Source organism: Conger conger, chromosome 10 (genome assembly GCF_963514075.1).
Source record: "Conger conger chromosome 10, fConCon1.1, whole genome shotgun sequence".
In the NCBI taxonomy this organism is placed as follows: Eukaryota; Metazoa; Chordata; class Actinopteri; order Anguilliformes; family Congridae; genus Conger; species Conger conger.
This window is the reverse complement of record NC_083769.1, coordinates 27,783,693-27,804,837: the sequence shown is the minus strand read 5'-3', so window position 1 is coordinate 27,804,837 and position 21,145 is coordinate 27,783,693. Positions and strand designations below refer to the sequence as shown.

At 41.5% G+C, this 21,145-nt stretch overlaps 2 protein-coding genes across 4 annotated transcripts; one reads left to right on the top strand and one right to left on the bottom strand.

The window, feature by feature from the left end:
• Window positions 1-952: 952 nt before the first annotated feature.
• On the bottom strand, window positions 953-17,602 carry LOC133139606 (protein cereblon-like). Its single transcript, XM_061259178.1, has 11 exons — window positions 17,450-17,602; window positions 16,743-16,852; window positions 16,366-16,565; window positions 15,731-15,886; window positions 11,999-12,161; window positions 10,050-10,112; window positions 9,725-9,809; window positions 8,865-8,980; window positions 7,766-7,830; window positions 6,929-7,060; window positions 953-4,934 (listed from the first exon to the last, which is right to left on the bottom strand). The coding sequence occupies exons 1-11, from the start codon at window positions 17,517-17,519 to the stop codon at window positions 4,751-4,753; spliced, it is 1,344 nt and encodes a 447-aa protein (XP_061115162.1). The 5' UTR covers window positions 17,520-17,602; the 3' UTR covers window positions 953-4,750.
• zgc:152986 (uncharacterized protein LOC101884054 homolog) lies at window positions 17,556-19,768 on the top strand. 3 transcript variants are annotated; one of them, XM_061259180.1, is made up of 3 exons: window positions 17,556-17,902; window positions 18,321-18,546; window positions 19,060-19,768. In XM_061259180.1, the coding sequence occupies exons 2-3, from the start codon at window positions 18,327-18,329 to the stop codon at window positions 19,452-19,454; spliced, it is 615 nt and encodes a 204-aa protein (XP_061115164.1). In that variant the 5' UTR covers window positions 17,556-17,902; window positions 18,321-18,326; the 3' UTR covers window positions 19,455-19,768. The 3 variants fall into 3 exon arrangements, with proteins under 3 accessions (XP_061115164.1, XP_061115163.1, XP_061115165.1); XM_061259179.1 differs by having other exon boundaries at window positions 17,566-17,902; window positions 18,324-18,546; XM_061259181.1 differs by having other exon boundaries at window positions 17,588-17,706.
• The last annotated feature ends 1,377 nt before the right edge of the window (window positions 19,769-21,145 follow it).

The following is a 21,145-nucleotide window of genomic DNA, read 5'->3' as shown; positions in this document are numbered from 1 at the left end:
GTTCATCCTTATCAAATGTGTGAGCAATTGTAGATGACTGTGTTCTGCCTTGCCAATGTTTTTTTCTGACCCTTGATTGTCCTCCCACATGCTTGCATAGATTATCTTGTTCTGTTCACTGTTTAGATGAGTCAACCAAGCTGAATGGCAAATTAACAAGCCAGAGGCAAAAAAAAAAGGGCATATGAGGTAATGTCTCCTTTTTTCTTTTTAAACGTGTGCCACCATTTTAGACTCACACTATTTTCCATCTAGAGTCATTTATGAATGGCAGCAAAACTCAAAACCAAAGCCAAAACAAAGCAAGTCAACCGTTTGTGCTAGCAAGAGCACATTACACTGATTCTAATGTGGTTTCACAGAAATAATTAAGGTCAGCTGAACCCAGACACCTTTACCTGAGCAACAATGTTTGTTGTCAAATAAGTATGGGCCTCCCGGGTGTTTACTACAGAAAACAATCTCCCCATGGTTGTTGTAGTTTAACCACCATACAGGTCAACAGAAAATGTAGGGTAATTACGTCCCTCAGTGGGCAAACCAATGGAAAAATCCTGGGCAGTTGCCAATGACGGTGCAAAGATTTTAGGTAATTTCTTTGGAAATAAAAACATCAAAATCTTCGTGTGCTACGGAACAACCAAGGCGGTAAATGGTCATTTTAATTCAGTACTACCTGATCAACACCAACCCAGAAAGATTCAGTACCTCACACAGGCCTCAGAGAACTAGTGGATTAAGTATTTTCCAGGCTGAAATCTATCTTTTGATAACAGGCTCTGCAATCATAAATGCTCAGAAAAAAACATGCAAGCAGAAATTGTGGCTAGTTGCCATGGCAAACATTATTTTCAGTACCTGCATTAGACGGAGCACACATGGGAATAGTGCACATTGTATGTGCGGGGTACTGTGATTTTCCATTTAGATGATATGGAGAAGCATAATGGAGTGAGATCTCAGAAAGATTTTATTTTAAGGTAGTTCAGAAGAGCGGAACAGAATCTGCTGTAAAATGCAAATATGGACCACATCCACAAGACATAGGACTGGTTTCAGAGACACAGATTTGGCCACATCCACAAGACATAGGACTGGTTTCAGAGACACAGATTTGGCCACATCCACAAGACATAGGACTGGTTTCAGAGACACAGATTTGGCCACATCCACAAGACATATGACTGGTTTCAGAGACACAGATTAGGCTTAGTGTTGGAATAAATGTACTTCCGTATGCAGAATCTCTGTAATCATCTTGCCTTTCATAAACGTCCTAGCAAGAAAGATTCAGGCTATGTCGTCCAGTGTAATCTGCTTAAAAAATTGTAGCATCGGTCTACATACATAGAGAAATGAATACACCTTCAGGTATTTTACCACGTTACTTCATGATACAAAGACATGATACGAAATCAAAGGCAGTCAAAAGGTAATGGAACAAATATTTCTGCCTCAAGTGCCTCCATGCGGTTTCAAACCAAAAGGCATGCTAAAATTACACAAAGCAAGTGGAGCCAACCGAACCAACCAAATTCTATTTATGCCTGTTTGCTTTAACTTCAGTCTGTTCAATCTCAAGAGTGCCATTATCACTTCCCTGTAAAAAGATTAGTAGAGGTCTTTATAATGACTCTGAACTTGCATGACATCCATTGTAAAATAAAGTATTGTCAGAATTACATTATACAGACAATTGTGGTTTTGTGCCTGGATGAGATTTCAGGGGGATGGTAATGCAATACATCAGCAAGGTGTATCTCAGGAAACAAAGGGTAGTGGCTAAAGTGGTTAGCAAAACCATCAATGCCCATTTTCTGGTGTGAGGAACATGAACAACGTACTCAGCAGATATCAAATACCTACAGCATTGGTGGATTTGAGGATGAGAAAACTATGGTCACGTCTCATGGGTGAATTTCAACCTTTGCAACTGCGGCCTAATCAATCTTTCAGCCTGCCATTTTTCCATAACCAATGACGTGTCCTATACCATTCGGCCAATACTTTACCATCTTGTAAAGTATTATCTTTACTGTACTTCATCATCATTGAAATCGCTGTAAAACCTGATGTGTTCATACAGATTTGTTGCAAAAGTTTAGGAATGGTGTTTCCTAGTATAACACAGAGTATGACAAAACAACAAACTGAAGAGTGGTTCTTAGCAACTTTACTGGGAAAAGCAACATAAGATGCAAGAATTTGCAATGTGGAGTAGAAATTCCAATGCCATTCCTTTCCAATCTGCCCAGAAAGCTTTATGCTTACTATGACAAATTTCAAATGTTCACCTCTTAAAGACAAATGCACCTCAGCATGACATGTTTGTTCAGATTTGACTTGACAATTAAAAAAAAAGCTCTTCAATGATTCACGAAATAGAGCTCAAATATGCTGTGCATATTATCTGATAGTCATTTTCAAATACACAAAAAGAACAATAAAACACATAGCAATAACAATAAATTGTAACTGCCGCAAGCTCACTTATGAAGCTTAGACTAGAGAAGTACAGCACTGAAACTTCAGGAGAAAAGGACAGAATTTCTTTATAAACAATGGTAACATCTGATTACGTTTGCAGTCATGGCTCTATTCTTTACGAGGTACTACATCAAGACACATTTTTACAGTGCAAAACCAATAAAGAGATACAAAAATAAAACAAATAGGAGGATAAATTCTCTCCCACTTACAGCCTTGAATTCCTTTACCAACAATATCTCCACAAAGATAGTAAATTCACATTGGTAAATTTGAACACCAGATCTGACCCAATGCTGACAGTCAAGTCCAGATGTAGGAGACCAGTTATGCAGCCCATATCCCAAAGATATGTTAGTATACCATACCATTATGATAGAAGTAATAAACTGCAGTGGTAGGACAGTAAGGTGTCATGAACACTATGAAAGGTGAAGCAACATGGAGCTGACCATCATGAACATGTCTGAACCAACTGCAAGCTTTTTTTCCCTCATTGACAAGGCATTCATTTCAGTAACCGTCAAAGTTGCTCTGCAAATTTTTGGTTTTCTGAAACATCACTGTCCCATCATAAATAAACACTAAAACATCCATCCATCCATCCATTATCTTTACCCGCTTATCCTGAACAGGGTCGCAGGGGGGCTGGAGCCTATCCCAGCATACATTGGGCGAAAGGCAGGAATACACCCTGGACAGGTCGCCAGTCCATCGCAGGGCACACACACCATTCACTCACACATTCATACCTATAGGCAATTTAGACTCGCCAATCAGACAGCCGACGGGGATTCGAACCCAGGACCTCCTTGCTGTGAGGCGGCAGTGCTACCCACTGCACCATCCGTGCCGCCTACACTAAAACATTATGAACATATTGAAAAAATATGAAGTATATTTTTTGGAACATACAGAATATGTAAATGTTTATTTAAAATGATTGCCACTATAGTGTAAAATGTATGAATGTTTTAGAGCATACACTCAGTAAGCACTTTATTAGGCAGACCTGTATACCTGCTTGTTAATGCAAATATTTAATCAGCCAATCATGTGGCAGCTAAATGCATAAAAGGATGCAGACATGGTCGAGGTTCAGTTGTTTTTCAGACCAAATGTCAGAATGAGGAATAAATATGATCCAAGTGACTTTGACCATGGAATGATTGTTGGTGCCAGACAGGGTGGTTTGAGTGATCTCAGAAACTGCTGATCTCCTGGGATTTCCACACACAACAGTCTCTAGAGTTTGAGAATGGTGCAAAAAAACAAAAAAAGCACCCAGTGAGCAACAGTTCAGCGGGCAAAAATGCATCAAAGGGCCAGACTGGTCAAAGCAGACAGGAAGGTGACAGTAATGCAAATAACCACACATTACAACAGTGGTATGCAGAAGAGCATCTTTAAAAAAATAAAATTAAAAAATGAATAAAGTGCTCACTGATTGTACAGTATGTTTTACAATTTCATTATGTTATGTATGTAGATGTAAATATGAAAGTGGCCATAACCAACGGTTTCTAATATATTTATACAGTATATTTGTATATTTATTGATATTTATTGAACCACACTTCACATTTTTCACTTTGTATTTAAACATATACCGTATTGAACATTTATTCATAGGCACAATGTCTTGCAATACAATAGGCTTCTATAGTCAACTAAATAGATATTTGTAGATATACACGTTTTGTTCTAGAAGGATGTAATATGGCTCAGAAAAGTGAACAACTTAAATACGACAAAATCTCCTATCGTTCAACATGGAAAAATCTCAGACTAGCGTGTCTAGTCAATATTCATACCCGACCTGAACTTGCATGCAGTCGCAGAGGTTGCCAAGACACCAGCACACCTACCATGGCATGGGGAAAAAAGGGCCATGAATGGGTGCTATACACACCAAGCCCCCAGCACAGTTCTCTACTGGATACATCACAAGCTGAATACAGTACCTTCAGCGGAGGGCTGAGAGGGTTACCATGCTATGGTTGGGAGTAGGATTGTGACAGAAAATAATGCAGCTTGCTTGTTCCATCACTAAGCCTCATGTAGCACAGCAGTGCTCCCCGGCACGTGGCAGGATACCTATTGCTTTCAGAGAACCCCACCCCTCAGACCAGCTTCAGCTCAATCAGTCAAAAGTGCAATATGCCATAACCCAACAGGAGAAGCAACAGTGTTCATGACTCTAACACAGATACACCTATTTCATCTTGAATCTGCGGACGGGCATTTGTGAAGGGGTTCCGGGTCACAGGCAGAGCAGCCGGGAGCCCTCCTCTCCCTCCTCGCCCTCGGATTTGGGGATGCGGGGCAGCAGGGCGGAGCGGGTCAGGCCCCAGAAGCGCTGCGGGGACAGGTCCTTCTTGGCGGCGGTGAACTTCCAGCCCATGTGAGAGCTGCAGGTCCGGCACTGGGCGATGGTCCAGGCGTACCTGTCAGAGGAAACAGCCCGCTCACACATCACCCTACATTTCATTTACATTATCCCGCTGGGCTGCCTTAAAGAGGCGAGAGACATGCACAGACACTGACACACACAATCCATTTATACGTTGTGACATTTTACCCAAGAAATTCAGATTAGCTACCTTGCTCAATATTGCAATAACTTGCACTACACTACAGAGTTGAGAACAGTGAGTACTGTTTGTCATTGCTCAGGAATGCAGACTGAAGGCAGTAAATCTCTGGGAACAGTAGTGCCACATTATGAGCTGGCCCAGAGATGGGATTGTGCCGTTCCTGGGGGTAGGGGGTACATGAAAGCAGAGCTGCTTCAGATCCAGATAATGGGATTCACTAGAAGCTACATTAGCCGTCTGGGCTCAGGTGCAGTTTCCGAAATTGTGTGAGTAATACCTTGAGAATGTGCATTAGACATATGGGCCCGGTTATATTTAATACTAGTGACCTTCGGGAGACTGAAGAACTGGTTTTACATGCTGTGTCGGTAAAAAGTTGTGAATACTAAAAAAGAAAGGGATTATGATAATGAATATTGCAGTTATTTAAGATGTCTGCGGATATGTAACACAGTATGAAAAAAAGTGTTTACTCAAAATCACATTCATTGGCTCTAAGAGATTTATTAAAAATTCAAACAAATAAAAAATAAATTGCATTTGCTTTGTATTTGCTTACTTGTTTGAAAATGGAAACCGTCCGAGACCCAATTATATACCATTTATCTCGTGAAATTTAATCCAGAAAGGCCATTTCAAATACTACTCAAGGCTCTAACCAGGCTGAACAAATACGTCAGTATGGACATAGGCATTCAACTTCAACTAGCCTTGTCTTTCTGCTTACCGGTCTCATGAGCGTCTGTGGTCACACATGGGAAAACAATAAGCCAGCAGCCATAGAACACGGAGCAGCATTAATACCCTCTACATGAAGTCATTAAAATTAAATGTTCACAGGCTATATTACAGAAACTTTCTATCTTAAGTCCGAAGTTAAGATAGGATTTCAAAGTTAGGATGTTTCTGTAATACAGCCCCTGGACTGTAATTTACAAGTGACCCTCCAAGTTGTGCCATGTGATACAGTTAGTGAAACAACAACTCCTCATGTATACGAGTCTCAGTTGTGCCCTCTCCAGCCAGCCACTTAATAATTTACTAACAAGGAAAAAGAGAGCGCAAGCACAATCCCATCGGATATTTCTTTCCATTTGGGGTCATATTATTATAAGAGTGAAAATCTGACCGTATGTTTTGACCCTATTTCAGGGATTTTGGTAGATTAAAAAAAGTGTCAATTCCAATGAGGTGTAGCATCTGACTCATCTAGAGTTTATCATTAGTAGGATTTAAATCAATATTTAAATCAATTTTTAACAGGTTTGTACTATTATTTCTATTTAACAAGACATTTTCATTGGTGATTCACCACAAACCTTGGTTGTCTGCCAGGTCAATCAACACACTCAATGAAGATGATCAAAATTCATACTTTATGAAAATTAGGGTTACATTTGCAATGGTTTTACACCATAAAAATGACACTAGCCACAAAATCTGTCAAAATTGGATATAAATGTAGTGTTTGATTGGCACTTTGCACTGTAATTTCTCTTGACAGACCTCGCTCATATCGTTAACTTTTACCTTGAAGTTGACGCCTTAATTGAAAAGTGAAAATATGTGCAATTATTATGACTTTACATTAAAAACAAGATAAATTCTGAGGAGTGCAATGGTTATTGGAATGGACACTGATTATTTCTTTATGGCGGTTTTTAAAATGGGATTGGTTAGGTTAGATTTCAAACACCCATATCTCGGGAACCGTTGGCCCAAAACATATTTTTATTTGGCCCATGCCATGTTCTTGATTCCGTGATATCTACAATATGTCTAGAATTTCAGTCTTACAATCAAATACCTCATTTGTGCTATTATTGTCATAGTAAAATTGTTACCCGGGGAACCAGCTGTGCAGCGTGGACGGTCGTCCAACCAGGTTGAGGTTGCTGGCCTTGTACACGGTCAGGGTCTCATGCACATATCCATGAGGATTCACATAGGCAGCCATAGGCCCATATAAAGACAAACTGCAGGAGAGATAGGGGAGGGGGGGAGGGAGGGAGGGGAGAGAGAGAAAGAGACAGAGAGAGAGAGAGAGAGAGGGGGGGGAGAGAGAGAGACCGTACAACTACAATAAGCGTGTCTTAGGACAGGAAACCGCACAGACCAGAGGAGAACATAACATAATGGACAGACTCACAGACATTTTCATAAACAGGTTATCCCTTCAAAATCTAGATCAGAGAAAAATCACAGAAAAAAAGAATCTGGCAGAAAGCATCTCTGGTATGCACAATAAGATTTAAATGGTTCGTCATGCTTTCAAAGTATTCTTGTGCAAACAAACCATGGAAATTAAGTTGAAAACAAATTGAGTTCTGCTTGAATCAGGAACATGTCCATGTGACCGAAAAGTTATGAGTTAGCTGGTTAGCTACTGAGATAGAGGAAAAAGAGAAAAGCATGACACCGGTAGCCACAGAATGGCAATGTGACACTGTTCTGCAGGTAAAGGGCCACACGCAGAGATACAGCACCCCATGAAGTCTGGTTTTCGCCATTGCATAACCCGCACACAGCTAAATGTTCAGGTTTACTTACATTTGTTGAAGAGGAATCAAATGTACACTTGAAGGTAAAATGTTTAAGTAGCATCAGTCGTGGTATTATTTGAAATGCTTTAATCATGGGTAGAATTTTTCAGCCATGGATGAAAATCCAGTCACACTCACCTGAAGATCTCCTTTTTGGTCGTTATCTCCGTGTCTTGACACTGCTTGCAACACAGGGAGGTGCACTATGATTGAAAGAGAGTGGAAATGCTCTATGCAGGTACGAGGAGACCGCAACAGTAATAATCACCAGGTCTGATTCTAGGTCAGAGCCACAGCATGCCTTGAAACACCTTCAATAGTCATGTTGACTGACCTAAATTCTCAAAACCCAGGAGAGACACCCATAAACGGCATGACCTGATTTTTGACGTGACTCTGAAGCAAGGCTGCTCATCTTAATCAATCAGAGGTGAATATCAGATGAATCAATGTGGACAAAACAATGTCAATATTGCAGCTGAGTGGAGCATAAATTAATGCAGAAATGAATCTAAATTATGTTAGTTTCCAAGGTAATAAACACCCTTTCCACATGAATGGACTGTCAGGCTATGATGTGGCCGAGCCCTGAAAATCTCGGCAGCTACGAGCATTACATTCACCTCCAAATCTCTCTGGTGCCGTGACTGCTGAAGCATTGGTTTCATGACGCAGATCGAGATAAAGCACACAGTCACAGGAAAAGCGCTGTTCCAGTTCAACAGTTCCTCTCGCATTTGGAAATGCTCACCTTAACACACGTAGCAATTACCAGTATTACTATGAGCATGTGAAGAGGCTAGTTACTCTGACAGCTTCCCTCTATTCTGGGTTTGGTCAGGAGTGAGTGTGGGGTCTGAATGAGGCACTATGTCCTCTATTCTGGGTTTGGTCTGGAGTGAGTGTGGGGTCAGAATGAGGCACTGTGTCCTCTATTCTGGGTTTGGTGTGGAGTGAGTGTGGGGCCTGAATGAGGCACTGTGTCCTCTATTCTGGGTTTGGTCTGGAGTGAGTGTGGGGTCTGAATGAGGCACTATGTCCTCTATTCTGGGTTTGGTGTGGAGTGACTGTGGGGTCTGAATGAGGCACTATGTCCTCTATTCTGGGTTTGGTGTGGGAGTGAGTGTGAGGTCTGAATGAGGCACTATGTCCTCTACTCTGGGTTTGGTCTGGAGTGAGTGTGGGGTCTGAATGAGGCCCTGTGTCTGGTAACGCTGGGGCAGGAGTGTGTTCTCACCCGGTCCATGATGTCCAGCTCACAGCGCAGCCTCTGGATAGCACTGCCGATCTTCAGGAGCTGGAAGCGCAGGGCGTCGTCAATGGGCAGGCAGGCTGCCACTCTGTAGGAGAAATCTGTAGCACGGTAAACACACAGCCTCAGTGTGGACCAAACAGTTCCGGGGACGCAGCGCCCATTAGGTAGTGTCTATAAATAATCCTCTGTGAAGCTCTGTGTGACTGATTGAGTTTATTTGATTGATACATGAAAAATAAAATATACAGATATGCAAGGGGCCCTTTAATAATGATATATAGTACAAATAAGGTCACATAACTTATTTCCATTGTAGTCCTGAAGACCAGGCAGGAAAAGGGTATAGCATGTAGGCTACGCATTACACATTATAAAACCAATACATTGTGAACACATACACAACATTAAAGGCTGTTCTAAAACTACAATTTCACTGATATTTTACTTATCATGAGCCAATTCCTAAACTTTTCTTAAAACTATTCAGTCAAGTAAGGGAAGATGTCATTTTTCTTCCTAACTTGCATCTTAGATTTGGCAGTTTCAGGTTGTATGCTTGTTTGCAAATGGTGCTGTAAAAAAATACATATGAATCTTTTTAACCCTATTTTACGCTTGTGGCCCATAATGCTAGAATAATGTTTATCTTTGGATTGGACTGGCACACGTCAGACACCTGTGCCAACGTGTTCCCGATTTTACCCGGTTTTACATGAATCCTACAGTTTGTCAAAATACTCTGCTGCTGTGTAGAATCACTCAATGAGAGGCAGACATGCTGCAGGGGACTCTAAACTCTGAGAGGACTTGGGTGTAGGAGTGTGGGGAAGGCAGGGGCTTACCTATAGCGTTAGTGGGGAGGGAGTCATCCTTTAGGTTCTCGTCCCACTCGTGTAGCTGTCTCTTCACTCTGCTCATCAGAATCTCCTGGGAGGAAAAGGGATTGGTTCATTTGGAAACATGCAGTAGGATCCATGGCTCTGCTATGATTAATACAGTTCCAGCCCACTTTTCACAATACAATGCCGTATATATCACAGCAACCTTGATGACTGTACAAGGCTCAGTGTGACAGCCTTGTCCTGCTGTCTGAATGGAGGCCAAGGAAGCTCTGGGTTGGCTGGATTGCCAAAGTTACAAGAACTCTCCTAGGGAGTACGCACATACCGAGTCATACAGAGAGTACACCCAGGCAGGCCATGATGTCACGTTCGCACAATGGAACTTCCTCTAAAAGAGTCAGGGAACAAAAGAAAAAAAGAAAAGTTTAAAGTATGCACAAGCGACTGGAAATAAGGGTAACATTTACTCACAACTTAGCAATATCAGTCAATATTAAGCCTCATGTTACATGTTTACAAAAGTAAAAGGTATCCAAACTAATTCAAATGTGTGAAACACAAAGTGATAAAACAACATCTTATGAATGAAAACCACAAAAAAGAGAAGATTATTATAGATTATTATAGAGCAGAGGTAACATGCTAAGTACAGTACTGGTGCCAAGGCAATTCACTAATTAGACTTGGCTACAATAGATCATTACACATGTTCACGGTCAATGATGCACTTCATTATACTATAGCTTTCATCTGTATTAACAGCCTAAGATGTCCTTTGACATAAGAGCGATTCTGTCTGAATGGCATGAACCCAATATGTCTCTGTGAGTGTGTGAGGAGCACATGGTGTGTAACTTGAAGAAACTTGTAACTTGTGTGATCCATGAATCTGGTAAAAGGGCGGTGTATGCCTTGTGCATGCATGCACGTGTGTGAACAAGGCTCCTCTTACTGAGAGAAAGCAGAATTGGCTACCATTTCATTTTGTGTGAAATGGAACTGGCATTAACAGGACAGATTATTCAGTCATTCTGTAGACGTTTCCTCTCAGTATGCATTTCCTTTCTGACTGAAAAATTACTGCTGGGAATCTACTGTTCATGAGAAGTGAGGGTTTTTTGTACAATCCTGAGCAGCATATCAGAGACAGAAATCAGCTGGAATAGACAGGCAAAATCTGGGACCTTTGAGACAAACCAGGCAGGCACAAGGCATGCTGCAATCAACTTCACCTCAGGGTAATTAAATGCACATTTCAGAGTAGACAGAAACATCTAATGAAATGACGCATGTAGAATTCATACAGTGACGTCACATTATGAAAATAAATGACTGAAATTAATGGGACCATCAGAGAAAAGAAGGGACGGCAGAAGCCAAGCAAGGCAAGGGAAGCATGGGAGAGGGACATTACATGTCAGAAATATATGCCACTGAGCCAAACGGCATGTTTTGAATTGTATGAAGTAGCCACAGACTACATTTGATCAGTGATGGAATCCGTCTCAACTGGCTTATGCAAATGAAACCTTTAAAAAGAAATTTAACTGTGTGTGCCATAAACCTGCTATACTGGCATATCACTTTAGCGGCTCCCTCACTCTGCCATTACATTACATTATTGGCATTTGGCAGACACTCTCATCCAGAGCGACGTACAATTGAATAGACTAAGCGGGAGACAATCCTCCCCTGGAGCAATGCAGGGTTAAGGGCCTTCCTCAAGGGCCCAACGGCTGTGCGGATCTTATTGTGGCTACACCGGGATTAGAACCACCGACCTTGTATGTCCCAGTCATTTACCTTAACCACTATGCTACAGGCCGCCCAGCCGTCAGACCTCTGCAGCTTATCCGCAACACTGCTGCTCAATCAGATCTACAACCTCTACAACGCCCAGCCCGACCGACCGGCTCTCCACCGTCCCAGTGCCTGGGCCCTCCTCCCCTGCAAGCCTTCACACTTCCCTGCCTCCTGTCTCTTCTGCCCCCTGGTGGTGGACTGGTCAGCTTGTGGGCAGGTTGAGACTTGCCTTCTGGTAGGTGTTGTGCCAGCGCTGGGCGTTGCGGCAGGGCACAGCAGGGGGTGTGGAGGAGGGGTGCGTGTGGAGCCGGGGCAGGGGACAGGGTTGAGACTTGCCTTCTGGTAGGAGTCTCGCCAGCGTTTGACATTGCGGCAGGGAGCAGCAGGGGGTGTGGAGGAGGGGTGCGTGTGGAGCCGGGGCAGGGGACAGGGGACAGGGGACAGGGGACAGGGGACAGGGTTGAGACTTGCCTTCTGGTAGGAGTCTCGCCAGCGTTTGACGTTGCGGCAGGGAGCAGCAGGGGGCGTGGAGGAGGGGTGCGTGTGGAGCCGGGACAGGGGCGTGAGCTGCACCGCAGAGAGGGGGTCTGGGAGAATCCTCTCGGGCAGGATCTGAACCTTGGCCTGTCGGATCCTGAAACACGGCCAGCATTAACACTGTTAAACCTGGTGGCGTCATAAGAAGTGAACTAATACAAGCACAAGGTAAATGTAAATGCTAACTGAAGCAAATACTGTATTGAGGGTATCGTGCGCAAGGGCTGTAAGTGACATTCTGGGCCAAAATGAGCATTATGAATCAAAAGAAAGCTCTTGACTCTATCAGGAGGCAAGAGAGAGCACTGACTAGACGCATGCCAAAAACCTTGGTTCATTCAAACATTTGTTTTGGCTCTCCTATAAATTTTGGAAAATGGCACTTATGCCTCTTTCACACCAAACCCCCCTATTTTACAGATTCACTTCAACAATATCACAAAGATTTAATTCATTTATTAATTCATAAGCTCTGCCGTGCTGGTCAGTTAATGGCTTGATAACACACAGACTGCATAATCTGTATTCTAAAATGAAGACAGTCCATAAGGAACGCATTTTGAATGATCTTTGTACAATTATTCATTACATTGGTTGATGACAGCGGCCAGTGCTCTGTGGCTATCAGCAAAGAATGATGAGAGACTATATAGAGTGATAAGACAACAAGAGAAGGCACATTTTCCTTCCTGCCCCGTGTTTGGAATAGAAACACACCAATCAGGCATTAATGAGATATACATGCACCCACTGTATTCCACAGAATGCTTACACAACTAGGAGCAGAAGAGTCCTGTTCGTACACTCTGTTCTGAATGAAGAGGACATATGAGAGAAAGCAGCTGATCCCTGCGGCCTGTATTCAGCCCTGGCCAACAGCACACACGACCTCGTTTTTGGACGGGCGCGGCTGCTCTTTTGCACGTTTGAACCAGCTGACCTGCATACTGGACGCTGTTTGCAGTTCCAGTTCACTTCAGCCTAACAACACGAGTCCCTGCAAGCCAAACAGGCTTCCTACGTTACTAAGGGAAACTAATCTGAAGAAAGGTCAAAATCCAACAACTGCCATCACGCTTTAACACAAATGAAACACATATAAAACAAGTAAATCAAATCAGACAGCAGTACATGATTGTAGTAAATACTGTACTCCATCCTGGACAGTCAAAGTTCAAACAATTGCAGCAGTGTCAGATGCTGAGCCAATTAGTACTTTGTTATGTTTTGAAAAGCAAATAGAGCATGTCTCTGTGTGATCTGCTGCCCATTGCTCTTCCCAAACTCCTTATTCTGTTTTGTGTTTTTCCTCGCACTCAATTTTCTCATGATAATTCCATTACCATAGTTGTTTGTCAGGAGTCATTTCCTATGCTCATTGCTAGGCTCATTATTATTATTAAACTGATGAGGTCCAATATATGTGTGAGCTTCAGATCTGACACTATTCATTCTTATTCCGTCAGTAGCCATATAAATAGTCACAAACAAACCAAATTGTTCTTCTAGTATTGAACTGAAATGGGCAGACGGGCTGCCCACAGAGACATGCAGCAATGAGAGTCACAGTGTTAGGATCCAGCTTATCTCAGGGGAGTCAAAATCTGGACGCTGCAGGAACTCGCCCAAGTGAACAAACACTTACAACAGAAAAGTACAGGTTTATTGAATGTCGCGCCGGCCCCGTGGGAAGACTGAAATGAAACAAGTTTGCAGTACAGCAACCTTCAACACACTGGTCGAATGTCCTCGCTTAAATACCCTCGACCACGACGCACATGCCCATCTTACACGTGAGGTCCTAACCCTTTCTTACAGGACGATAGAGGTTCTGTTTACCAACACTATCAACAGAAACAAACCTCTGAACCCAGCAATGCCATTGGGTTCTTTTTCAGTTACACACATCAATGAGCACTACAGACAACGACACGTATGAAAGGAAGAAAAGCTCTCACATAACCTGTTCAGACCTTTCTCTTATATTCACTTCCATTAACACATTAGTCAGTAAGGGGTACATCTGCACATTGCTTAGAGATGACCTACAAATAAAGAAAATCAGTCTCTCAGACAGTCATAACACCCAGATAGCCTTCTTTGAAAAGATCATGGTGTTCAAATAACCAGCATTTCCACTTGTTATTGCACAATTCTTACTAGGAAAGAGCCATGAAGGGCATTTACAGGACAGTGGGCAAAATAATAAATGCTCACATCCTACAGAGTACTGCACTAACTGGGAAGGTATTTGAAGGCATATATTATTAAATGCAACTACAGGGCTGAATAATCATCTTGTTCATCCTTCAGGCTTGCAGTTGGGGATTCCTATGGGTCTAAGTGTCAATTGTGTGAGACCTCCTGGCACGGTTTGGTTTTGTTTCTCTGAAATTCACAGTACACTGAAATCTCAATTATGTGAGGCTTCTACAAGCGTTAACAAAGTTCCTTGCCTTTTGTACAAACAGAAACAACAGAAACAAACAGCATATGGATCTACAGAGCTACAGAAACACATCTCAACAAACTCAGCCCTGTAAGGGACTCAATGTTCAATAACAATGTTTTAATACTGAGTCATATATTCACATACAGGCTCTGAATAAACATAAATTAAATAGAATTTCTATTTGCTATGAGGCAAGTTGAATGGATGAGGTCTAATCTTTATAGGTAGGAGTGTGGTACATTTTCATTGCGGAGCGAATGTTTTCCCACACCTAATTATGTGCAATAACAATAATATACACCAACTACAATTACACAACCCACTCTCTATAACTAACTAATGACATTTCTGTCATTTTGTACTCACAAACAGGTGAAATAAACCTGGTCGTCTGCAGAAAACTCCCACCAGAAAATTGCAAATACAGTATGACAATAGGAATGATGAATGATTTTTGTATAGAGGACAGCTTTGATCCTAATGTCCCATCAAACAGGAATTTGTTATGACCCAATCAATATTACGGTTTGTGCAACTTGACAACAGAATGGATTAAATAAAACGAGCAAAACAAAATGGCCAAAAATCGGATCCAAAGATTTTAACAATAAGTGTCCCACATGCAGTGAAGTATTTACACATACATCCACTTTCCTGCATATTATAAACTACAATGGGTCTTTGGCTCAGTAACTTAAAACAACTAAAATACTGATTTAAGAACAAAGCTAATTTCTCTCACAGTTTAGCCAGGCTGCTTCATGGACGCTGAGGTGTCCAGCCTTCAGACAGGCAGAGCAGCTCAGAGCTGAAAGCTGCCATGGAATCACAGCCATATTCCACTCTTTAAAATATTTGTGTGTAGCATGTGCAAAATATATAATCTAGTAGCCAGTGTAACTGCACCAAAACAGTTTAAAATTATTCACTGGTTCTACTTTTTGTTATACATACCCAACTACTACTGCAGTACATTTACAAAGGAAACGGTGCCACCTAATGGTCTACTGTGGAATTACTTAAGTAAATAATATTAAACCATAGACATGTTTCCCAGCAACCCCTAACGCAACAGAAGATATTGTGCCTAAAGAGCAGTCACAAGGGTTTGGTGATTACACATGCAGATACGCTGCACACTTCTATGCAGTGTAATGAGGAGGTTTATGGCTTAAGGGACGTTAGGAAGACCAGACAAATGCAAATGTACTTACCCATCTGCCTGAGTCCTTATTTCATGCACCTTGAACCTCTGTCTGCCCACGGCCTTCACCTTGACCGTCTCGATGCCGTACTCCTGCTCCTCGCGGTAGGCGTAGATCTCTGCCGTAGTCCCAAACTCTGCCTGCTGTTCCCCTGCATCACTTACACTGCAGAGACGAAAACAAGTCACACATAAAACAGAGTTTTATTACATTTCATTCATAAGGGCATATGTCCTGTAGCCTATGATCAATGGAACTATTTGACAAAGGTGAATACACAAGTATTTTATTGGAAAAAAATGAAAGAAATTAATTACATTTTCAGACAATCCCTCAGACTATTATTACCTTAAACTGGTTCAACCGGTTTTCATAGTCATGAAGTCACTGCTTTTGCATCTACTGTTTATGGAAATCCCCCAACCTCCCCATCTCCACCCCTATCACTTGTTTGGCTTTCTTTATTTATATGTATTTGTCTCCATCCCCTCCCAATGATATCCAGGGGGTTAACAACCTCATCCTGTGGCCAGGTGAAACCCACCACACCACCGTACAAAATGTATACATGTGCATTATGCTGATTTACCCCGTTGCACAAGATAGCTCGCCCCAGGCGACTAATCGCAGACGTGTCTGAATACCTAGCGAGCACGGCGAACGTGCGATCCCTTTGAATGAGGCTGCGCATCATGCTGACTTCTTGCGGCCTGAAGAGCTGCAGCGGCAAGGTCTGCCCAGGAACGAGCATGACGGCCATGTGCGGCAGCACCGGGATTGTCTGGCAGCTGTCGTCGTCGTGCACGGTGCGACCATGGAACTCTTCCATATCGGCACCCAAGTACTGCCGAGTGTAATAGGTCCACAAATTAAGCAATTGCAACCGCACAAACGATCTTTGTATGCCATTTGCTGTATACACACCGGCTGCAACAATGTTGTGGCATTAAAGGCATGTGTTATTTTGGGACTTAAATAAAATAATACTGTATGTGAACCGTTCATGATTCGTATCACCTACAGAATGTGATGTTGGAAGACTTGGGTCGAAGTTGATAATATTTGGCTTTTCTGCCTCCTCGCTATCCCGATCTTCCGTCTCCATGTCATCCTCATCGTCCTCTTCACTTTCTTTAAAAATATATTCATTTGGTAAATATATTACACTTAATGCACATACAAGCATTTTCTTTTAACATAAATTGGCTTATTTGGCAACAACTAACCTCGTTACCAATAACTAACCTCGTCAACCACAGCGATAATTCTTGCACGTCGAGAGCGAATTATCATTCTCATGAAAGGAAACAACCAAATACCTGACTATAATTTAGTGAAAACACAGTACCAGCCCAATATAGACTATACGTTTACTAATTTACACATATACATAATCCAGGTTAAATTTTCAACAGAAATGCATTTGTAATTATACAGCCTCTTATCATAGCATTATGCATTACTTCTTTTTGCGTTTTTGCTATTTAACTGCCAACACAGTACAGTTAAGTTAGCTTTAACGTTGCTTATGGACGGTTCTGTGTTTCAAGGTAGCTAGCCGTTTTAGCTACTTTAGCTAGCTATCCACATATACATATCTCATATAACTATACCCATTTGCTGATTACATGCTATAGAACACTTATGAAGTTACAACACACTTATTTAGCAATGTAGCGGCTTAAAATGGTCGAATTAGTTCAGACGAACACATAATTTCATACCTACCTGGCAATAACTGTAAGTGATTTCCCATGTTGTTGATATCGTTGTCGCCTCCTCCCCCCTCGTCGGCCATGCCCAGCTGTTTACAACACCGTGCATTGGCACTGACAACAAGTAGGGTCAAGTCGGCAAGAAGGGCGAACTAATCCTTCCTGCGAATGAAGAGAGCCCACTAGTGGTGCCGCCCGAAACATGATTCGCTTTCAAAAGAGACGAGTAGTTATTTGTCGTGTATGGAAGTGGAATTGCTGTACGAATAGGTGACTGTCACAATAAATCGGTGAACTAATTCACGTACTACCTGCCCCTCAAAACATAGTCACTAGGACTCCATATGACCAAGTTACTACTTGCTGCTGAGGTCATTACCCTATGTGTAAACACTCAAATCTTCTTAAGATTCCATTTCTTGTCCAGCTCGTGCATGGGCACAGACGCCGCAAAGCTCCGACGAAGGTACTAGTATCAGGGACGTCTTTAGCTAACCTAACGTCTTACTGAGCAAAGTTTTTTATGAATTGAGATTTTGTTGAAATGAATATATGCAGGTTGTGGATGCCTGTAAAGTAAAACGATTAGATTAACCGTCATTTGTAACACTTTGGTTCGATAAACGGGGCTTCCACATAATTATACTGTCAATCTAGCTATTAAAATTTGGTCGATTGATTAAATGAAAAGTTACATATTGGCCTTCCTGATAGGCCGAACACCCTCGTAAAGTCGCTGTATTGTTCTAACCTAAGATAATCGCCGGTCACTTTAATTCTTGACTCAAGATAGACTGTTGAAATTGTATGTTTATTATACTAACACATTTTTCAACGTATGCGAGTGTGTAATTGAGAATATGTATTTGTCCATTATGTTTCAGTAGACCATGCAAAGCATGACATTCAAACACTCGGCTTCTGCTGTATGTTTCTTGCTACTTTGTCTAATAACTGAAGCAAAGAGAGATTACTACAATGTTATCGACGTTCCACAATCAGCAAGCACGCTGCAGATCAAAAAGGCCTTTCATAAACTGGCAATGAAGTACCACCCAGACAAGAACAACAGTCCAGATGCTGAGGTGATTTTTACTGAAATCGTTGAAGGTAAGATCCTCTTGCCACCATCATTTGAACACTGATCAAATCCGAAATTCACCACAATGCACATTTTCTTTATACTGCCAGGTGATATGCTGCCAGCTTGGTATTGCTTTGTTTGACCTTGTGTCTGTACCAAACTAATATTTATCTGAAAGGGGAAGGTTAGTTGAATCTTCCATAATTGTGCTTGGAAGGTTCAGCTTACCTGGACACAATGTATATGTTGTAATGGCCAGTGCTGTGGTGCTGTTGCCAATTGTCCTGCTTTTCTATGGGTATGCTTGTGTAGAAACCCAAGGATACAGTAGATGGTAGTAATGCTTAGAGGACCAATCAACTCAGCTGTCTTAGTACTGGGCACATACTGTAACATGCTCAAAGATAACATTTAACCCAAATTTCCACAAAGGTGAATCAAGAGTGATAATGTTAGCTATGTGAAAGGTTGCTTTAGTGCTAGAGTGGTCACTGAATTAATGCTGCAGAGGATGAACATGCTCTCTCCCTCGTTATCAGCATATGAGGTCCTCTCCAATGACGTGAAGCGACAACGCTATGATGAACTCGGTCACAAGGACTTCAAGGAAGACTTCAAGGACAAGACTACATTCGGTGCAAACATTTTCCGCTTCAGCTTTGAGGAATTTTTCCAAGGTCTGGGGTTGGACGATGACCTGTTCTTGGACTCCCCCGAGGACACTTGGAGCTTCCAGATGGGTGACGTTGATCAAGATGACACACATCAGGTTGGGAGTGTTTTTGACAGTGACTTCTTCGATTTTCTCGGAGCCGATTTTAATGAGATGAGCTTGGACCCCGGAGAAGATGGTTTCCAAGACCTGGAGCCAAGCTTCTGCTGGATAAAAACACATTCAGATGGCAGCTCCACAAGAGTTTGTGAAGAGGATTAACTTGCATCTTAATTGTAATTAAAACATAATTAAGTTGTCTTTCTTCTACATCACCATATCAGTATTTCTTGGTTATTTAATTTGGATTTATACAGTTATATGTTGCACTGTGCTGTAAAAACTGTAGGGGGAGGAAGGATAATAGTTTTCATTCAGGGTTAATAATTCATACTGTAGGATACTGATGTAAATCTCCAATGGGTTCATTGCTGTTATACCACAGAGCAAACTGGTTAACCTGAATTGGTTCAGTATATGTCTGGGTGTACAAATGTATAGTATGTAACATTATAAGCTGGGCGAGTCACGCTATATAAGGGCACCTGTTAAATAAATCATATAAAGTGCACTGGCAGTTTGCGCAGTAGGACTGTTTAGAGACTGGAACCCAATGGATGGCTCACAATCATTCCCTTGAGGTTTACTACTGGGTAAATTTAGTTACAGAGTAACATGTTACTACCTTGCACATCTGACAAATTTCATTGCGCTAGCACTTTGATTACTCTCTCATGGGACTCGCATGTACTTTGACCACTGAGATTCCTGGCAAGCCTCAACAACAGCACAAAGCTTTTGCCTGCAGCACTAAGTGGAAGGAACAAGATTTATATGTTTATATATTTACTTGTAAACATAGGGAAACTATATTGTATGTGGTGGCAGAAGATTTCTTCAAACCATTTGTTGCTATTCTGAAATTATGGTAAGTTCCAATTGGTTCATTGGTAAGTAGATCTACACTGAATGCATCACTTCCTGCCTCTGAGCATCATATGATATCTTTTTTCAGTTGAGTCACACCTTCAAACATAAACAATGTACTGTTTATTACATTGTTTTTAATTGATGGATATCCATCATGTTTTTAATTCAACGTACTGGCTTAATACTGTTATCGGAGCACCTAGGTGGGCTGCAAATGGAAAAAAAGTCCCATCTCGTGGGTCTTTCTGTCAATATTTTGACTTAATTTCCTTCATGCCTTCAATTTAGCATGATTGTACACATTTTTAGTAAAGTTAAGCAATATTGAGTGGGCAGTCTGGTGCATGTTCTTTTAATACAAAATTTGACAACATTGCAATCTATCATTTTGTTTGCTTATAGCATTTTCTTTTTTTACAAGTAGCTTAAAACCCATTGAGAGGTAAGCATAGAAATTATCTTAAACTCCAAATGTTACAGGTATGCTTCGATGCATCAGATTACTGTCTCTACCGGCTCTTATGAGATATTTAGCACAGTTTTGATACCCTATGCAAATTTAAAGTAGTTTCATAACTTCTTGGATACATAGTTCTGTTTCCTGGTTCATTTAAATTCACAGTAAATTTGTATTTTACAATTTGTTTCAGAATAAAAGTATGGGGACACTTTTCTGACTTCATGACAAATGATATTGGGTGCAAATAATGGGCTGATCATTAACATGTTCATTGATGCTCTTGAAAATTTTATTTGACATAAATTTCATTGATCTCCTAAAGTGGTCCCCTTATCATATTTCTTAATTTCCCAGAAAAACTTTTTATAGCTACATATCTTCATAGACATACTCTCTGCCTTTAACTGTATGTGAGTCAGTTTGGACACCATTTCCCATTGAGGAGACTGTCAGCTGCTCATGAAGTGGGCTTCAGTACCCAGGGTTAAGTGAACATTTGTGTGAATGGCAAAAGCAGCCTTTA